Source organism: Nicrophorus vespilloides, unplaced genomic scaffold (genome assembly GCF_001412225.1).
Source record: "Nicrophorus vespilloides isolate i.1.1-1 unplaced genomic scaffold, Nicve_v1.0, whole genome shotgun sequence".
Lineage (NCBI taxonomy): Eukaryota > Metazoa > Arthropoda > Insecta > Coleoptera > Silphidae > Nicrophorus > Nicrophorus vespilloides.
In genome coordinates, this window is record NW_017100112.1 from 334,735 (window position 1) to 350,009 (window position 15,275).

The 15,275-nt window shown below is 35.6% G+C and overlaps 3 protein-coding genes across 6 annotated transcripts; 1 reads left to right on the forward strand and 2 right to left on the reverse strand.

The window, feature by feature from the left end:
- The first annotated feature begins 333 nt into the window (after positions 1–333).
- On the forward strand, positions 334–10,457 carry LOC108568623 (epidermal growth factor receptor substrate 15-like 1). Of its 4 annotated transcripts, none has more exons than XM_017929821.1 (17): positions 334–397; positions 887–931; positions 988–1,221; positions 3,532–3,705; positions 3,786–3,896; positions 3,963–4,378; positions 4,440–4,605; positions 6,522–6,674; positions 6,744–6,833; positions 7,086–7,148; positions 7,289–7,486; positions 7,548–7,733; positions 7,802–7,898; positions 7,962–8,044; positions 8,103–8,210; positions 8,271–8,534; positions 9,277–10,457. In XM_017929821.1, exons 1-17 carry the CDS (start codon positions 371–373, stop codon positions 9,739–9,741), a joined length of 2,880 nt encoding a protein of 959 aa, XP_017785310.1. In that variant the 5' UTR covers positions 334–370; the 3' UTR covers positions 9,742–10,457. The 4 variants fall into 4 exon arrangements, with proteins under 4 accessions (XP_017785310.1, XP_017785312.1, XP_017785313.1 ...); XM_017929824.1 differs by having other exon boundaries at positions 371–397; positions 9,248–9,368; XM_017929822.1 differs by lacking the exon at positions 334–397 and adding an exon at positions 457–691.
- An 806-nt stretch (positions 10,458–11,263) lies between these two features.
- LOC108568654 (endoplasmic reticulum metallopeptidase 1-like) lies at positions 11,264–13,225 on the reverse strand. The gene is made up of 4 exons (XM_017929863.1): positions 13,031–13,225; positions 12,769–12,977; positions 12,592–12,719; positions 11,264–12,530 (listed from the first exon to the last, which is right to left on the reverse strand). The coding sequence occupies exons 1-4, from the start codon at positions 13,163–13,165 to the stop codon at positions 12,184–12,186; spliced, it is 819 nt and encodes a 272-aa protein (XP_017785352.1). The 5' UTR covers positions 13,166–13,225; the 3' UTR covers positions 11,264–12,183.
- Positions 13,162–15,261, reverse strand: LOC108568653 (endoplasmic reticulum metallopeptidase 1-like). The gene is made up of 5 exons (XM_017929862.1): positions 14,721–15,261; positions 13,995–14,666; positions 13,710–13,936; positions 13,476–13,650; positions 13,162–13,419 (listed from the first exon to the last, which is right to left on the reverse strand). The coding sequence occupies exons 1-5, from the start codon at positions 15,211–15,213 to the stop codon at positions 13,223–13,225; spliced, it is 1,764 nt and encodes a 587-aa protein (XP_017785351.1). The 5' UTR covers positions 15,214–15,261; the 3' UTR covers positions 13,162–13,222.
- Between the last annotated feature and the right edge of the window lie 14 nt (positions 15,262–15,275).

Here is a 15,275-nt window from a genome sequence, read left to right on the forward strand (position 1 = left end):
TCGATTTTAACGTGCATATTAGAAAAGTTTTATTCCTCTGTATCTGTATAGAGTTACAAATCGAATCATTAAGTGCACAAAATTGTTGGAAATCAGTTTTATTTTGAACTGAAATCCGCTGTTAATATTTAAAAAAAAAACAGTTATCATATAGTGTTAATTAAGCATATAAAAAAACCTATTAGGGAATAAAAACAATAATAAATTAATGAATTAAGAAATATATATTTTAAAAATTGATTCCAATTGCCTTGGTTTGACATTTACGTTGATAAGGTTGGAAACACTGCGCACTTGTTATTGATTACTGCGCGCATCGGCTGTCAGAAGAAAAATCGACCAATAAACAACCAAGTCAGTATTCGAAAACATGGCCGCCCTGCCGTCACCAACGCAGGTATTTACGCCAAAAACTTGACATAGATTACTTTCTTTAATTCTAATTAATCCGCTTGACCATAGATTAGTAACGCATTATACCAGTAAATTGAATTTAATAACTTTTCTTCACTCTTAACAACTTTTTCCGACCGATAACATTAGCGAACTGACAGTTCAGTGGGCGGCGTATCAGACTGGTAGCTCCATAAAGAATATGCATAATACATTTAAATGCACCACAGTTTTCATATAATTGCTTCACCACTTAAGCTCTTATCAGAATAATCTGTTGAACGTGACCGAAGCCATGGTAATAGCCGCCCTTAATAGATTTGCCCTTTTTACTTATACTTTTATAAAAATGTCATTTTAAATGTCACAATTAACTAATAACTTTTATTTTCTTTATCCATTATCAGTTAAGACATTAATTTTTATTGCCTTGTGCAATGTTTACTAAGACTTATTACGTTTCCACTAATTGTTGTTTCATGTTTTTTTTTAGGTGGCTGGTAATAACAATGCCATTTATGAGGCTTATTACAACTATGTAAGTATCAATACATTTAATTCTTGCATTATTATATCCTTGATTTGGTTTCTAAGGTGGACTCAAAGGGGATCGGAACAGTGGGTGCTATGGAGGCAGCTCACTTCCTCAAGAAATCTGGTTTAAGTGATGTAGTGTTATCTAGAATCTGGGACTTATCAGATCCAGGTGGTAGGGGTTGCTTGGACAAGACTGGGATGTTTGTTGCTCTGAAGCTGGTGTCTCTGGCCCAGGCTGGAAGGGACATCAATATGTCTAATATTAATTTGGATATGGCACCACCCAAAATGGTAAGTTTCATTCAATTAATCAATACCAAACTAATGGATTCCATCAATCAAACTTCACCAAATTTCAATGTTGCCTACAGGTGAATCCATTACATTGAAATATTTTATTGATGAAAAAAAAAAACTTAAAACGTTTATTACTTAATATCTATAAATACAAACAAATAAAAATATTTCTCTTTATTTAGAAGAAATTATGTTTGTACTATAGGAAAAGATATTAATATTATATTTTATTGTATTATCAATCAAATGTATATAATAACATCAACAACAAAAACATTATTTTACATTCAAAGATGAAATTATATTTACTGCACAATCTGCACAAAGGACTAAGTAATATAAATACAATTGATATTGAATGTCACAACAATATTATACATAGAGCATAACAGATACGAAATAACGTGTAAACATTAAAATTTAAAGTTCATATGCTGTAGAGAAAATTGGATGCGAAAACTATACCAATTTTAGTATAACTTTTGATTCAAGGAAACGCGAAATCGATTTGCTCGGAAATCTAGAGCGAGGGTTGTAGATTATTACTACACATTTGAAATGATGCCAACAATCCGAAAGGGGACATTCGTTGCAAATAAGTTTTGTTTCATTTCTATTGAAATATTTGATTTAATTAATTAATGATTTAATTTGAAGATCAAATGAATAAAATAGTAATTCAATTAATTTGCTAGTGTAACAAGTTACTTATTGCATAATAGACGTTAGCATATCTTATGCAAAGTAAAGTTATATTTATTCCGGTGCACGTTCATATTTCCTCGAGCTAAAAATGAAAAGTTGAAGGATGTCATTGAGGCTAAAACTTCAGACTTTGACAACCTCAGACAGATACTATTATATTGTATACTTTTGTAAATTGATTTTGTTGATTGATTTTTAATGAAAAATCTCGTTGACATGAACGACACTCAACTAATATAAACACAGTTGATTATGTTTCATTAAATATTTATTTAACGTTTCATAATGTAATCATTTTATTTAATACGTACAAATATCTTTGATTATTAAATAACTATATATTTGAAATATATTTTTTTTTTCATACAGTTTGCTTATTCTTTCGGATTACACATTCGTTGCACTGAATTAATCTGATAATGAAACGGAACTCATTATCTCGTCTAGCGTTGTTGTTTTTTTTTTAAATTTTGTTTATGCACATAAATGTACATATCCATTTCCTGCCCAATAATTATTCCCGATCTGTGCTTGCTACCAAAACCATCGAATTATGTTATTCGTGTGTGCCATTAATAATTCAGCGGATCGGTATTCGGAATCAACAAGTAATTATATTGTGCAACGCAAAGCCTGATTATATAGCTGTTATATTGATCAGATACCTATAACATTTTACTTGTTTTTGTTATCCGTCAGTCCTGAATCAATTCCGGTCTGTGACTAGTAAACGCCCGATTTCCTTCCGCATCGCAGTCGGTACTTACGTAACTTCTGCAAACAATAATCGCTTTACCTGAGAGGTGTTTCTCTGCTTTTCTTTTACAATATTTCTTTATTTAGAAATACATTTATTTTCGATTCTATTATTTAATTTTTCCAATTTCTCAAAGTTTTATCCATTCGACAGCTTATAAAGATTTACAATACAATTCATAAAAATGAGTACGAGTTTTGATTAGAATATTATTTATATATGTATATTTATAAAAAAAAAATAATAATTAGAGTAGCGGAAAGAATGCGCTCAATAATAGCATTGTATGTGTTGTCATGTACGCAATACATTATTTATTATTATTAATAATTCAGAGTTTTTTTTATCCTAATTTGCTCAAGTTTAACGTTCGTTGGAGTTAATGAGGCCATCGATAAATGGCTAGTGAAAGTTCAAGGGTTGGTCAATTTTTGCGTAAATATTATATGCTTCCGCTCCGAAACATCTCCGCATCCCCGTTTTCTCTGTGTGTGTGTATATATATAATACCCATTGTTTTCCTAACATAGAAACTCTGAGGCCCGATCGATAGTGCCTGCTATATATATTTGTATTTATTATATCTGTTGTTTTATTATATTTCCGTTTATAATTGGATGAATATACCTAAATGAATACAATCAATAATGTACGTGACAATAAGAGCGCTTGATTAATTTTAGCCATTGATCTTAATTGAACTATTTGAACTGCCTTACGCCTGTTTGGGTTTTCAAGAGACGCGATACCTTGTGAATTTCATATACTTTCATGACGATTCTGGCAGATTTTCACGTTTAAGAAACTATTTAAATATTGCGTATTGTTTTTTTTTGTTCTAGGGCGAAATACAATTACCAAAACCAAAGAAACCTCCTCTGCCTACAAATACTCCTCTAATAACATCACTACCGCCGACAGCTGTAGACTGGACTGTGAAACCGTCTGAAAGGGAAAAGTACGATACGCTGTTCGATTCTCTTCAACCGATCAACGGGATGATACCAGGAAATAAGGTGATTTAATATGATAATCTACATTTATTTGTGGTATTGTGAATTTTGTTTTGGTTTTAATGTAAATTTGGAATGTTTAGGTGAAAAATGTGCTTATGGACTCGAAACTTCCTTTGGAGACATTGGGCAAAATTTGGGATTTAGCTGATCAGGACAAGGACGGTATGCTCGATAGACCGGAATTCGTAGCTGTGAGTTCAATGGGTTAAAACCAGAATGTTATGCAAACTTTAACGATATGTTTCGTCAATCTGCAGGCAATGCATTTAGTGTACAAAGCTTTGGAGAAAAACGCGATTCCGAACACCCTGCCGCCGGAATTGATGCCGCCTGTGAAGAGGAAAGGGTCGACGCCGATGACGATGCCTCTGATCGCCGGATTGGATGGTGTCAAACCGAAAATGCCTCCTTCTGTTCCAGCTATTCCTCCAATGACTAGTCAGCCGGTTACCCCGTCGCTGATTTCGACCAATTCCAATCCGCCACCTAGACCCGTGCAGCCGGTGCCGCCAACCACCCAGCACAATTGGGTTGTGACCGTAGACGAGAAGGCCAAGTCGGACGCGCTTTTTATTAAAAGCGACGTCGACAAGGACGGCTTCGTTTCCGGGCAGGAAATCAAGGATGTCTTCCTGCAGTCCGGCGTGCCGCAGCAAGTTCTAGCGCATATATGGTAATTTCATGTTCATCTGTTATTGTTTGTCCAATATATGTATTGTCCTCTTCATTTCCAGGGCACTTTGCGATATCAATCAAAGTGGTAAACTGAACAACGAGCAGTTCGCTTTGGCCATGTGGTTCGTCGCCAGATGTTTGAAGGGTGTCAATCCACCGCCCAGCCTCAATCCGGACATGATCCCACCATCATACCGTTCGAACAAGTCTACTGATGGTCCTGTGGTAAGTTTACTTCTGCCCCAAAGACGCGTACTTCCTGCCTACTAGCGCTCTCATAAATACATAGATGAAAGTCCCTAATATAAAAATCATTCCTATAAGCATCAGGTGGTGATTGAAACTCAACTTAATCCTTTTCTCCACAACCAACCGCACTGTTCCGGCCAATTCGTTGTGCTGCCAACAACTAAAACGCAATCATAATAATCACATGATCATTTTATTAAATGTACCGAAATTGTTACCTGTATAAATTTGAATCTGATACTTTCGCTTTCGATATTTGTATTCTGTCCAAGAGTGTGACAATGACCCTGCCCTTGGATTCCTTAGCAATAACGTCCGGTAGAATTATTTTCGAATTTATTTGCCATTGCAACGGATCTTCACTATTTAAGTTTCTATAAAAAAAAAACCTATTTTTAATATTTATAACTATATTTGGAGTATGGTATCTGTACCCTGGACACATGATTATAACAGGATCTCCCATTCTTCCATACTGCAAAAGTCGTTGCACTGAAGGAGCAACAGGCGGCAGTCCTTGCACCATTGAATACTCTCCAGCCGAGTTGTTGGCCCTTTCCAAAACCTTTCCGTGCTTGTCTCTCACTTCAAAGATTTCCTCTTTTGGGCATTTAACCTTTATATACAATGCATTAGCATCAATTTTTTAGAGCATTATTGATTTACCTTACAAAAACCTATTATGACTTCATCCGATCGATTCTTAACTTCTACGTTGTTTTTGATTGATTTCGGCAAAATTTCAGCTCTACACGGAATGCCCATTTGGAAGACCTGTATTAACTCCACTTGCGTTTCGTTGATGACAATCACCTTGTTCTCCTTATCCTCTGGCTTTGTTTTTTTAAAATTCAACTTGAAGCTTTCGTTGAAAAAAACCTGAAACCTCAAAATTCAAATCTTAGTTATAAATAATAATGTTTTTTTTAACATGTTTTATATTCTCAAGAAAGGTGTTTTTCGTTTTCAAATCACTTCTCGCCTTCTTCGCGTTGTTTAGGTATTTGACTGTGCAATAACCTAATTTGTGCCGTTTACCAACTTGTTTGCATTTACTGCACGGAGACCAATGGCCCCATTCCGTGTCCAATATTAAATTGGATTCGGGCAAGACCTGTGGAGCTTTCGGGTATGGTCCAAGCGATGCGGTTACTGAATGGACCTGTGAATGCATGTGTTATTAAGATCATTTCTATATTGTGTTTGTATGTTCTTTGCCTGGTTTAAACTAAACGTTCCGTTTTCTACGTTTAGATAATATGGCACCGTTACGGAATCTCCTAAAATGCAGACGTACTGTCCGATGTGATTCCTATTCAAGTTGTAAATCAATAATGATTTGTCCTCGGGCGCCAACATAATGTGCTCATTGTACAGAATGATTTCCAAGAATTTCTTGTGACTTTTTCCGTAGTACCAATTGATCGACTCGAGTTTATCTTGCTCCTTCGGACTCAGACATATTTTACATTCGAACCTGAATACGATTCCGTTAATATATGTTAATCATCACATTTTTTGGTATCCCATTACTTTACCATGCCACCTTCGAAGCCCTGGACCGCTTCCGGAACCGGCGTTCCATGCAAACCAAGTGCATTCTCCTGCTCTCGCAGACAAGAATAATACGTATCCCACTTTTTTTGATTTTCCTTTCGGTACTCCTTATCAGTTCCTGGAAAAAGCGCAGGATCGTGGTCCAAGAAGTGCCAAGACTTATCCTTTCTGTAATTCTTCTGATAATAATTCTTCGCCTTTTCCTTAACTTTCTTAAGTTTAGATGAAAAGAACCCGTGGGTAAAGTTAATGTTTAATGTAACAACAACGATAAAAATGAAAATCTTTGTCAGGTTCATTGACATTTTGTTAATAATATTGTTTTTGTTTTATAGGAAAATAACAACACATGCTATTCTAATCCGGAATTAGAAATGATCAGCAAGGACATCCAGGAGTTGGCGAGAGAGAAGTACGCATTGGAGAGCGATATAGCTCAAAAGGAGGCTGACATTAAGGTGAAGAGCGGAGAGATCAAGAGTTTACAAGTGAGTATTGATTTATCTTTGTTATACATACAAGTTCTTCAACGTGTCGCGATTTCTTTTCTTTTTTAGAGTGAATTGGATACTTTGGCTGCAACTTTGAAGCAACTCGAGAATCAGAAAGGCGAAGCTATGAAACGTCTCGGCGATTTAAAGGCACAGGTAAGGAATGCGAAAATAGTCCATGTGAATTGTTACTGATTCAGCTTTGTGCATTGCTTTTGTTGAGTAATTTATGTTTGTGTGGCGTAACTTATATTAATTATCATACAGAAAGGGTTGAGGAGCCGACACAAATATTACTAAGACCCGTTTATTTGAGCGTAGCTTTAAACATATTTTAATTGATTTATTTATGTGCACTATTTATTTTTTTATATATTTTTTTGGCATGGTTATATTTTTTTTTATTAGAAGACCAGTGTAGACAGTGAGTTAGAGGATGTGCAATTGGAGTTAGATGAGCACAGCAATAAGGTAAGCTAATGTTTTTTTTGTTTGTTTAAACGTTGGTGTGATGGCTTGCCAGTTGCGATAGGTGGAAGAAAATTATAGTGTCTCGTAAATTAAGTTGATTCGATGGTGGGACGTTGTTTATTATCATTGAAACTGTTTAGGTTGAGAGGTTGAGGAGTCAAGCGGCCGAGCAAGCTGAAGTGATCCACACGCAGGAGGCCGAGTTGATGAGCAAAAAGGAGCAGCTCGAAAGCCTCAAGCAGGAGGAACAAAGGCTTGAGCATCTGAAGGCTGATAACACCAACACATTGGATTCGCTTTCGGGAAAGCTGCAATCCACGCAGCTCAACATCAGCCAAGTACGTCTAAATTGTAATCACTTATTACTCGTAGATCAAATGAAAACGTTTAATGTTTCAGGCTAAGGCATTGATAACCCAATTACAAGAACAATCGAGACAAATGCATGATGCCATTGCAACTTGCGACACGGCCATTAGTTCAGGTGACGCTTCGACCGTCGTAGACACTGTTCTTAGAATCAATCCAGACTTCCGCGATGCTGAATACAAGAAACTCATTTCCGTCAACGGAATGACTGAGCAGGTATTCAATTGAATCATCAATCTAATTTTATATAAACTATATCTGAACCTTTAATTGAATTTCTGCAGAACGGCTTTGACAATAAAAAGAGCGATCCATTCACTGTACAAAATGGTCATTCCAACTCGGCATCACAAGGTTTCGACAGCGATCCATTTGCCAGTGGTAAACAATTAATCCTGATTATTACATTCGAATGCTTATATTGATCTTTCTTTAAATTTTCAGATCCGTTCAAGGCTAATGATGCCGGCGCTGATGGATTTGCGGCTGCCGATCCCTTCAATAATCCTACTGCTTTTGCGGAAAATGTGAGAATATTCATTGGATTCTTTTGGGCAGCATTAAGAATAGCTTGTTTCGTTGCAGGAAACTTTTGCGGCGGATCCGTTCAACAATTTCGAATCCCGGGCGGCGACGAAGCCGGATCCTTTCAATGCCTTCGGGGATGCCAAGGCGAACGCAACGACGCCGGAGGTACTTATCGGTTTTCCTGCAGTATCTCGTGGGAATTTACGTGTTCCGTATTTTTTTTAGCCTGACAAGGATCCGTTCGGATGCGATCCTTTCGCTGTGTTGCACGCGCCAACCAGAGATGGAGCTGGTCCCGGAAGACCGACCAGTCCGAGTCCAGCTCTTCCACCGAAGAAATCGAAACCACCAAGACCTGCTCCGCCACGCCCACAGCCACCCTCATTTAAGGCTCCGCAGCAGGACCCATTTTCGGCTCCTAATAGTAGTGACCCATTCTCTTCGGGCGGAGCCGGCGGATTCGCAGACTTTGCAGACTTTGATGCCAAGGTAAATATTAAATAAATAAAGTTTAATATTTATACAGATTGGTGGTATTTAACTTACTGCAAGACGTGACTTATCTAACTCTAATCTTTTTATTGCATTTATTAAAAGATGTTAGTTTCACATAACTTTGGAATTTGTTGATTTTTTAATTTAGGTCACGTCTCTAAGTATTTAAAAATCTCGATTTGTAAATTAATTTGATTTTCATTTTTATATTCTCTTTATTTAGTGTATGCACCGTAGCGTTTTACCCGATTACAAATACCCAGTAATTACATACCCCTATCCTCACTTTCCCAGAAAATACTCAAGATTCTTATCCCCATTTGGAACTTCACCTGAATTGTTTTATGTATGTTTTAATTTTATTAATTTCCGTTTATTTATTAAACATAAATGTATGCAAATGCATTATAAAGGATTTTTTCTATGTAAACTATTAATTTAATTTAATTACAATGATCAGTGCATACATTTCTCTGAGAGGAAATTCAAACTGATTGTAAATGATGTTTGAATTTCTTCAGAATAGTTTTTATTTGATTATGTTTTGTTTACTTCTTAGTCATCGAGCGGTAGTTGGCATGATGGAGCAAGGCACATTATATATGATTTCCGTTTATTTTAGTTTTCAGTATTTAGTTGTTAATTGCCTTCAATTGCAGGCGAGCCGTTTACAGGATCTCTACTAACATATTAACACTGACTTTCAGCCTTAATAACATAACAATATACTCTTCAGTTCTCCGACAAGCCAAGTGCAACCAAACCAGCGAATGTTCCAAGCAAAGGGCTAGAGTTCACGGACGATCCGTTTAGGGATTATAGATACGAGGATCCGTTCAATATAGCGTTCGACGACGAGCCCTCCGATTCGAAGGACAACGATGACGGCGCGAACAGCAAGGATTCGGTCTTCGGGGCGGACTTTGGCAAGGAGGACAAATTCGATCCTTTCGGACTCGGAGGAAGACAGTCGGTGCCGTTGCCGAGCATCGCTAGATCCATCGAACCGCCACCTACTACCGGCCGACTGTCCGCTCCTCCGACTAGCAAGAACAAAATGCCCAGTGAGGACAAGCAGCTGGAGTGGGCTGCACTGGAGAGCCTGAGGCTGGAGGACCTACGCAAACAAAGACAATTGCAAGAACAAGCTGACCTTGAGATGGCTATAGCTCTTAGCAAAGCCGATAATAATAAACAGTAGCGTATATGTGTTTAAATATTTAAAGAGATAAGGAAAGAAAGAGAGCGAGAGAGAAAAAGAAAAAAGGCAAGAAAGATAATCGATGATGATCGTGGTGCAAGTGATTTCCTTGAGGACATTATTTATCCTCTTACTTTCTTCCATTTTTCGTTTCGTTTATTCAATGGAAACATATCATTTCGGTTTGCGTTGTTTCTTTCAAAGTTTTAACAGAAGACGACTTGTGTATTTACACCCCCTGTTTCATATGTGAGTACTAGCAAAACGATATTTTCTTTATTTCCTTTATTGAGCGCTTTAACTAGACAAATCGACTTGGGCATTGAAGGAAAAGAATACATAAATCACAGCATATTTGAATGAAGGAGTAAAAACATTGTGTAGGTGTATCTGGTTAGAAATCGAATTGTAAATCTCTAAAAAAGAAAAGATGGAACCACCAGAAATTTGATAACTCAATTATTATATATATTAACTACATGTATACTCTTAAACCAAAATACTATAGTTACAGAGCTTCTTTTTATTTTCATGTTATGTCTGTACATAATTTGTTTAATTTTTAATTATTCGATGAAGGAGGCCATCCAGTATTTATTTTCGTACTATCGATACACAGTGATTTATTTAACCTGAAGCTTGACAAAAATAGTAACTAGCTGCACCACATGTAGGAAGCATTGCTTTTTCTTAATTTTTGTAGTCGTATTTATGTTTATTTTTTTTTTGATAATTTTATTTGTGTTTTCATTCCATTTATTTTCTTTTTAAATTAATGTTGTGTTCTTGCAATTTTCGTATCTATTATTTGTTATTTACGTTTTTATAGTCATGTACATATACTTGTATAAAAGAAAAAAAAAACAAACAACAAATTACTATTTTTAATCAGTACAATATAATTATTGTTATTATTTATTTTATAATTTCTTTTATTCATATTATTTTATTTCTTATACTTTTGATATGATTCCTCTCTTTTTCTCTTAGTGTCCTCTTGAGCGATTTCTTGCGTAGAGTGTAAATGTTATAGGTGTAGTAGGTGGTTAGAAGAGTCATACTTATCGAAGAATAGCGGAAGTCTATTTGAAAATAAGGGAGGGTGTGTTTATTCAATTTAATGTCTTTGGAAGTTGCATTACATCGATTTAAATACATATGTGTGAATGGAAACGAGGAAGGTTTTGGTGCCTACTTCTGAATTGTGCTTATCTATTATCATTCGTGGATGTTATCCTTGTAACAAATTTAAAGAGAAAAATAACTTACGTGGTACTAAAGTAGCTTCATAGTCAATATTCGACCATTACATTTAAATATAGCACACATAAAGATGGATAATTATATATATATATAATATAGATATATTTAAATATAAGAATATAATATTTACGAAGAAATCTATATTATTTATCTCTTCTATATGAGACATCTTTATTAGATTATTTATGCAACAAAGTAAGATCTAGTCACTGTTACAAAAAAAAACCGTTTAGTTGTATGTCACCTTAATCTTCACTTTCTTTTGTTTTTTTTTTTGATCCGAAATACCATTTTATTTGATTCTATGAATGTTCTTGATAAATCTAATTAATGTATAAGAATAATTGCGTATACATACAACAGATACAAATAATAATAACGATAAGATCTAATAATGATTCTTGATATTTACTTGTAAGTGTTCATAAATTAATATGCGGACCGCTTGAGAATTTATATTTTTCCAAGCAGAAGTAAACCACAATAACGAGGAAGAGAATGTGAAATCCTGCACGATTGAAGGCGACGACCCAACGATATTCGGAGAAAACAGCGACCGTAGTAGACAAACGTATTTCGTTCACGATACAGTTGTTTATTGAAGCGAGGATTGATGCGCGATGGATCTGTACAGTGTTATTACTTTTACAATTGTTATTTATGTAGATTTCTTAAATATGGCCAGAGCACTTGTATAAAAAGCACACTATACATATATAAATATACATATATTTAAAAAACAAAAGGATATGAAGAAAAGAGTAAAACACACACACATTCATGTAAAAATCATCCTGATTTCGTATAAACTGAACCAGAATGATTTCTTGGCCAATTATTTAAATTTTGTTTTGTTTCCTATATAGAATGTGTACATGTTGCTTTTCTCCTATATTTCCAATTAACGTTTCGTTCGAATGATATTCTGTAGCTGTTGCCGACGATTGGAAAAGGTGATTGAGAATATTAGTTGTTAAATGTTATTTAGATTTATTTAATATTATATGAATGAAAAGAAACATATGAGAAAAAAATATTATTATATATATAAATAATACATTGTATGCACCTCCTGTCGTAAAACTTAACACTAAGTGTCATTAATAAATCATTACATCATTAAATTAATAATAATAATAAGAATCGATGCTTTCTAATATGAAAAATTGTTGGTTTTGCTCAATACACCCACGACTCGTAAGATCCGCTCCAGGCGTTCAACGAAGTCCATTTGGGGAATTTCGAAAGAAATTCTCTGTATTCATCGGATTTCTGCACGACTTTTTCGTTGTAATACGTTCCGGCAATGGCGATGTCAAGATTGACCCGTCCGAACTCGCCGTTTACAGATTCTAGATCCATGCAGAATTCCAACGCTTTTCGTTCTTTGCCATCCACGTAGAGAATGAAGTATGTTTCACGACCGTTCCATTTCGGTTGATTCGTCGGCACCGTCTCCAACAAATCAATCTTCTTCAACATTATATTTTCTCTTGGTGAGAAGTAAATGTTGTAGTGATCGGTCCCTGAAAATGTACATAAACGTTTTTACAATCCCCACCAATTTGAAAAATGAGATTTAATTACCGTATGTTTTGAAGCAGTACTTCATAAATATTTCTTTCCCCGAATTAAAATATTCTATCGATGTTAACATTAAATCAACTTTGTCTATCTTAGGCTCAGTTTCCGTTGGAATCCAAATGTATTTCTCCCTAAAGAATACAATTATTAAATATTAACCACTCATGGTAAGAAACCTACAAGTTTTCATTAGATTCGGTGAAAAGTACTGGTAAACCACAGTACAGGATATCTCTGCAATCATCCACTAAACTTTCGGCTTTATCCAAATAATCTCCTATGTAATCTTCGAGAATTATCGGCGAATTTCTATCCATATTGTAAAATGAAAATCCATTATCCTTCTTTATTACGGTATTACTATCATCTCTTACAGTACGGGACGAATGCTAAATAAGAATAACAATATTTATACAGAATTCTATATTGTTATTATACTTACAAACATCCAATATCGTTGCAAAACTGGAGTAGAACTATTTTCATCGTATGGAATAAACGCAGCACATGCAACAATTATGAAAATGACGCAAGTTCCCGAAAGCACCATTAACAGATACTTGAGATATCTCGCCATGCAGACGATTGGGACCTACCGAAAATAATAAATTAATTAATTAAACCAATTGAGTAATTAATAACTTGCATAGAATGAGAGAATGAAACTCCCTATTATCCAAGTGAACAATCCGATTATGAATTCTGGATTCGATTCAGAGCCTGATCTTCCGCAAATTGGAACGAAAAGGCCGTAAACTTCCAGAGCAATGTACATGGAAAACATCGTTGGAATCACCGTTGATATTACATAAACGATCTGCCAGGTTTTTCCTGAAAAGGACATGCATATTTTCTTATTAGATATAATTACGATTAAATTCACTCACTTTGAACTTCTAGTTTGAAAACATTGATTATTACAAGAGCGATGCTGGTGAAGTAAATGGGGAAGATTAAAATGTAACTCGATCTAATACTTAAAGCTGTCCCAGCTAAAAGTATTACCGTCCAAATCAATCGGTTTATATGTATAATAATGAGAACGTCTCCGTTCAGATTTTCCTGAAATTTGACTTTGTAAAATTTTGAAATATAATTTGTGTATATAAAGTATAACTTACATAACTGTTATATTTCAATAAGAGCATTGTGGTTAAGCTCAGCGCAAGGAAGACCGGGATTACGTACAAACCAGCTACGAAGAATGGAAATCTGTACCAGCTCATCGTTTTATTGACGGCATCCAGGATGGCTCCGATTCCTAAAACAAAAGCTAAAGCCAACAGCCAGCCAACTATCGTTCCCAATAGATTAATTATTAGGCATTTTCCACTTTTCGCTGAAAATTCTAGAAAACAAGTTATTTGTTTATAATTAACATATTTGCTTTTTTTAGTATAACTTACTCAACTGAGCTCTATAGAATCCTAGAATTGCAGAAGCTAAAGATAACAGAATTGCGACGATGTTTACAGCGACCTCAACGTTTTCCTCGTAATATACCAGAAAGAGTCCAAACATATCGTAAAATATTGGTTTGCGATTGGGATCTTGTTTGCTAATAACACTGACTTTACTTAAGGCCCTCACTAAAGCCAATACGTTGTCTCCGGTATGTTGAAAAGTCCCGACGTCGATGTTTTCGAAACCGTCATTTTCCGAATGATACCTGTATCCGTTTCTGGTATAAGCCATGTCATAACCAATAGTGTTCCCAAAGTCTCGAAAGATTCTGAAATCTGTATCCGACGGTATCAGATTACTTTCGAAAATCTCTTCTCCTGCGACCTGCGCGTGTGGGTGAGGCACTTGACTGTAATGATCTAGTAGCCAATACTGCTGAGGACCTGCTTGAAACAACATCTCTTTACCACCTGCACCAGTGGCTTCGAGATTGATTACCAATTTTATTCGATCATTCCACTTGTTTTCATTTGCTATGAAAGCGTGAGAACCCTGTAAGTACGATTCTTCGGCTCCGTTGAAGAGGAATATCAAATTAGACTTTGACTGCTCATTGCACATGTGCCTTAAGAGTTCAAGCATAACGGCGCACATAATACCATCATCGCTACCACCTGAAACGTTTCAATTAGAATCACTTACATTTTCACAATTTAATGGGAAAATACCTGGACTATTGGGCATCGTGTCGAAATGCGAGTTAATCAAAATTGATTCCTTTGTATCATCTTCGCCTGGTAATCTAACAACGAGATTTTGCAGATTGCTGTAAGCGTTTATGGATCCGTAAGGTCGATAATCTAAGTAGAACGCACCAGATTGTATTTGGTGGTCAATGTCCACTCCTGGGTTTTTGCATTCGTTCAAAATTTCCTCAATTCTACTTTTTAAATAGTCCACCGTCAGGATCTCGTTTTCTACGCTTCCCACGACCCTAGGTCCTATATCTGTAAGACCTTTCAGGTGGTCCTGAGCCCTACCAGCAATAAAACGATCCGCCTTTTGAGCTTCATCCTCAATCGTCAAAGCGAATGGTAAAGTCGCATCAACAGCCCAAACCACTGCAAACAGTCCTCCAAGTAAAACTATTAAAGATACTGCAAGATATATAGGAAATCCTTGATCCTTTTCGTCGCCCAGATCGTATTTAAAATTGGCCATTATACACAAACAATACGCAGTCGCTTCACTAAATAGAATGTTTTTTTTTCTATACATTTGGA